The 5,057-nt window shown below is 48.6% G+C and overlaps 1 protein-coding gene across 1 annotated transcript; it reads right to left on the bottom strand.

Moving 5' to 3' along the window:
- Nucleotides 1-222: 222 nt before the first annotated feature.
- Nucleotides 223-1,105, bottom strand: LOC101612558 (cytochrome c oxidase subunit 7C, mitochondrial). Its single transcript, XM_012948284.2, has 3 exons — nt 1,042-1,105; nt 728-929; nt 223-292 (listed from the first exon to the last, which is right to left on the bottom strand). The coding sequence occupies exons 1-3, from the start codon at nt 1,103-1,105 to the stop codon at nt 289-291; spliced, it is 270 nt and encodes an 89-aa protein (XP_012803738.2). The 3' UTR covers nt 223-288.
- Between the last annotated feature and the right edge of the window lie 3,952 nt (nt 1,106-5,057).

The following is a 5,057-nucleotide window of genomic DNA, read 5'->3' as shown; positions in this document are numbered from 1 at the left end:
TGGCCAGCGAGCCCCAGGAATCCCCCATCTCTGCCTCCCAGCACCAGGATTATAAGCATGTGCCACCACACCTGGTATCTTATGTGGGTTTGCACTCAGACCCTCACACTTGTGCAGTGAGCCCTTCACCAACTGAGTCATCTCCCCAACCCTGTTTAAGATTTTTTTTTCTATGTCATTAGTTTATTTACAAGCATATCTTGTAGGAGTTTAAGAGTCTGGTCCATTTCTGAGGTTGTACCTCTTAAACGTTCTTCATATCTGTTAAATGGATGAATTAAAACATCCTTATTTTGGGTTGGGGAAATGGCTTAGCAGTTAAGGCGTTTGCCTGGACCCACGTAAGCCAGATGCACAAGGGGGCCCCATGGAGTTCGTTTGCAGTGGCTGGAGGCCCTGGCGTGCCCATTCTGTCTTTATCTTTGCCTCTTCCTCTATGTCTCTCTCAAATAAATAAAGAAATAAAATATTTTAAAGAATGGCTATTTTTTGTTTATTTTTATTTAATTATTTGAGAGCAGCAGACAGAGAAAGAAAGAGGCAGGTAGAGAGAGAGAGAATGGGCTCGCCAGGGCCCCCAGCCACTGCAAATGAACTCCAGACACATGGCCCCCTTGTGCATCTGGCTAACGTGGGTCCTGGGGAATCGAGCCTCGAACCAGGGTCCTTAGGCTTCACAGGCAATCGCTTAACCGCTAAGCCATCTCTCTAGCCCAAGAATCTTTATTTCTTAAGCAATTGGTATCTTACTATAAAGAAAGTTGCTGCACATTCAGATCCAAAGAATACAGCCATCATGGCCAGTAACTGCCACTTGTTTTCCACTGTAAATAGCAAGGTCTTCCCAGGGCCCTCCGCATAGTGGCCATGGTGGACCGTGGAGGTCGCGAACCTCCTGATGTTCTGGCCCAACGCGGTGCCACCGGGAGCTGTGCAAAGGACACAGGGAGAGGACATGGAAGAAATGGCCTGTTTAAGACTATCTTGAAGGAAGACTACTGCTTCCACAACAAATCAAAGAGCTGCTCCGGGAGCCCTTACCCGATGGAGAAGAAATCAAGGCCAGCATAGGGGGCTTGCTGCTGAGGTCCCAGGGGCAGCGCATGGAGCCCAGGCTGTCATCCTAAGCTGAAGAATGAGCGTGTAAAGTCACCGAACGCCGTGTGCCGCACACACGCAAGGCCCGGGGTTTATTCTACCCCAGGGCAGTGTGCAGGTAAACTGAGATTAATGTCACAGATGAGGCAGATCTCACTGAAGATTCTAGCTCCCCGTGTGACGCTGGGCCTGTCACTTGATGGTCTAGGACTCTCTTCTCTCATCTGAGAAATGGAGGCAGGAAGACGTACAGCTTGCTGCAGTGTACCAGGTGAGCCCCATAAATGAAGCTCCTGCCCAGAGCTTGGCCTTTGCGCGGTGCCCAGGGAAAGGCAGTCCCCATGCCTTCCTTCTCCATGAAGCACCCTGGTCCCATAGCAGCCCCAGGGGGCCTCAGGGGAGCACAGAACCCTGGTGCTGGAGTCTTCAATCTAATGCTACGGAGTTCTACTTGGATTGAACAAGGCCCACCAGTTAAGAGTTAAGTGAGGCAGCCCTTGGATGTGGAGGCTAAGGTCAGAGGGCAGCACTGGCAGCCAGTGGGAGGAGCCTGAGCGCCAAGGAACCACCTTTCCCAACCTGAGCCTCCCTCTGAGCCTAAGCGAGGGAGTGTCTCTGTGGCTCAAGTACTTAACTGCACATGCATGACAACCTGAGTTTGGATTCCTAATACCCATGTAACATGCTGGGAGTCGTAGTGCACACCTGTAAGCTCAGTTCATGAGGTAGCCAGGTTGGCCACATGGGTGAGCTCTAGCTTCAACAAGAGACCTTGTCTCAAAGAACAAGGTGAAGAGGGGAAGAGATTGAGTAAAGGAAAGGTGGAGGGAGGGCTGATCAAAATCTAAGAGGATATAAGTAAGTTACATGGAATCCTACTTTTCTGGACAATGGAACACTCAGGAGCCATAGATTGTTACTAGAAAATTTTCAGTGCCAAGGATGGGATACCATCCAATGAGTTGTTGGCCAGGGTGGTCCCTGATAGCCCCAAAACCTTACAGGCCATTGCCAAGGCCCTTGGTTTTCCATCATGAATAGATGGTAAGACCCTATTGTTGAAGACTTCACATACTTGGGATGCAAGGTCACTGAGAAATCCTGCTGGAACTGAGCTGAAAACCTCCTCCATGTAGACCAGCTGACAGAAAGCTGGAAAAAGCCACACTGCACGCAATTCAATGGGAGAGAGAAAAATCACCAGTGAATATACCCAACAGTGGACACTGCAAGCCTTATATTTGGCCACTCAGGCCAAATGAGCCAACAGGTGCAATAGTGGCATGTCTGTTATGGGGAAAACAACCATCCTCTAATTGGACTGGAGGCCTGCTCCATGGGAGGGAATACATCCCTGATACTGAAAACCTACAACAGGGGTAGTTATGAGCCATAGGGGTGTAACATCTGCTGCTGTCTGGCTAAATGTATATACTGTGCTCACCAAAATTCCCAATAAGCACTTCTCTTAATGTTCATATCCATATATTAATGCTACTCTCACTTTTGGTCAACCTTCTCTTTTCAGGTGGCAGTGACCTTGGGATGACTCAGAAGGCACCATGGTGCTTCAAAGAAGTGACAGAGGAGCACTCAGCACTGAAATATCTCTACCACACCTTCCAAGGCTCAGGGTCCATTGTGGAAGAGGTGGTGGAAAGAATGTAAGAGCCAAAGGAAGGGTAGGACTCCTTACAATGTGCTCCTCCAGACACAAAATGGCCTGGATATCCATGACCTCACAGTGCCTGATACTACCTACATAAAACCATCATAATAGGAGGAAAAGATGATATCAAAAAAAGGGAGACCGGGGCTGGAGAGATGGCTTAGCAGTTAAGGCATATGCCTGCCAAGCCAAAGGACTCTCCAGGACCCACATAGGCCAGATATACAAGGGGGCACACACATTTGAGTTTGTTTGCAGTGGCTGGAGGCCCTGGCCTACCCATTCTAGCCTCCCCCTCTCGGTCTCTTTTTCTCTCTCAAATAAATAAGAGACTGATTGAGAAGAGGAGGGGATATGATGTAGAGTGGAGTTTCAAAGGGAAAAGTGGGCAGAGGGAGGAAATTACCATGGGATATTGTTTACAATCATGGAAGTTATCAATAAAAGTTTTTTAATTAAAAAATGTTTTAGTTGTTTATTTTTATTTATTTGAGAGTGACAGACAGAGGAAGAGGCAGATAGAGAGAGAGAGAATGGGTGCGCCAGGGCCTCCAGCTACTACAAACGAACTCCAGATGCATGCACCCCCTTGTGCATCCGGCTAAGTGGGTCCTGGAGAATTGAGCCTCAAACTGGGGTACTTAGGCTTCACAGGCAAGTGCTTAACCGCTAAGCTATCTCTGTATCCCAGTGCATACCTTTTTTGAGACAGGGTCTTTCATTGGCTGGGGCTTGCCAGTTAGGCTAGACTGACTGGCCAGTAAGCTCCAGAAATCCTCCTGCCTCCACCTCCCCAGCCTTGTGATTACAAACATACACAACCATGTTCAGGATTTTTATGTGGGCTCTGGGCATTGAACTCGGGTCCTCATGCTTGTAGAACAAACACCTTACCCTTATCCTAGGCCCCGGCCCAGAACTTGGCTCCTCTGTGGCTCCCCTCATACTGCCATCACCTGAGCGAGCCTTGGGTATGGAGCAAGCAGGGGAACAGCTCTTCCCTTGGCCTGCTCCCCCAAACCTCTAGTGATCTCTGAGTGCCTTAGCAGGGGACTCGAGTTAGGTTCTGGTCTCCAGTTTCACCTCTTGTCAGGTCCCTTGTCCCCTCCAAGCTACTGCTGTCTTTGCACATAGTGTTCTCTCTCCTTTGGAGTCTCTTTGGTGGGACATTGCTGGAGGACTGTGGGGTGCCAGAAAGGAGCCTTCAGCCTTGACCTTGCAGTACTGCCTCTCCACTCCAGCTGACTGGCACTCCTCAGACCCTGCTCCGAGCCTCTGCTGGCAGGGTGGCCTCAAGCTATTTCCTCCCTCTGTAAGAAATGTCACTCCACCTTGTGCTCGAAGGACAGCCTTCTGTCTTCCTAGAGACCCCTTATGCTCTGAGCTTTGTCCTACACTCAGGCAAGCCAGGGTTTGTCCTCACTATGCAGCACATCATGGGGCTTCAGAGCCAGAATGCCGAAAGCTCTGTCTCTGAGGACCAGCCTGCAATGGTCACTGCTCGGGTCTTCTGCTCCTCCCTCCTCTCTTGTACCTCAGGTCAACTGGTGGTGGGTGTTCCTGTGGCACCTTCACCACGCACCACCTGCCTGCCTGGCCCAAGATCCCACCCTCTCCACTGGCTGCATGTGAATCCATTTTCATCTCACTGGGACTTGAACATTTCTGCTGGGGAAAACACACATGCACACACAGAACAAGTGGAAACCATCTACACATACGACAGACAAAATACCAACCCCCTCAGTGTTTTTAAAGTATTTTTATTTATTTACTCACTTGAGACAGAGAGGAAGAGGATGATACACATACACACACACAGAAAGATGACCAGATAGATAGATAGATAGATGAGAGAGAGAGAGAGAGAGAGCAGGGGCCCACCAGAACCTCCTACCACTGTAAACAAACTCCAGATACATGTGCCACTTTGTGCATCTGGCTTGACATGGGTACTGGGGAATCAAACCTAGGCTGTCAGGGTTTATAAATAAGTACCTTTAACTGCTGAGCCATCTCTCCAGGCTCCGCTAATATTTTTATACAACAGTAAGAATGCCTTTGCTCATTTACTTTATTGAGATTGAAAAAAATCTTTAGAAGGCATGCCCTGTTAATCTGTTTGAAATAGATTATTACCAAAAATGCATGGTAACTTTCTCTAAATCCAATCCCTTAGTCCCCCAAATAAAAATGTTCCCCAAATGGTATGCTGTTGTGATTTGAATGTAAAGTGTTCATGTGTACACTTGATCCTCAGCTGCAGGTGCTGTTTGGAAAGGTTCCGGAA

This window comes from Jaculus jaculus, chromosome 3 (assembly GCF_020740685.1).
Source record: "Jaculus jaculus isolate mJacJac1 chromosome 3, mJacJac1.mat.Y.cur, whole genome shotgun sequence".
NCBI lineage: Eukaryota > Metazoa > Chordata > Mammalia > Rodentia > Dipodidae > Jaculus > Jaculus jaculus.
The sequence above is the reverse complement of the archived record's forward strand: the minus strand, read 5'-3'. Positions and strand labels throughout refer to the sequence as shown.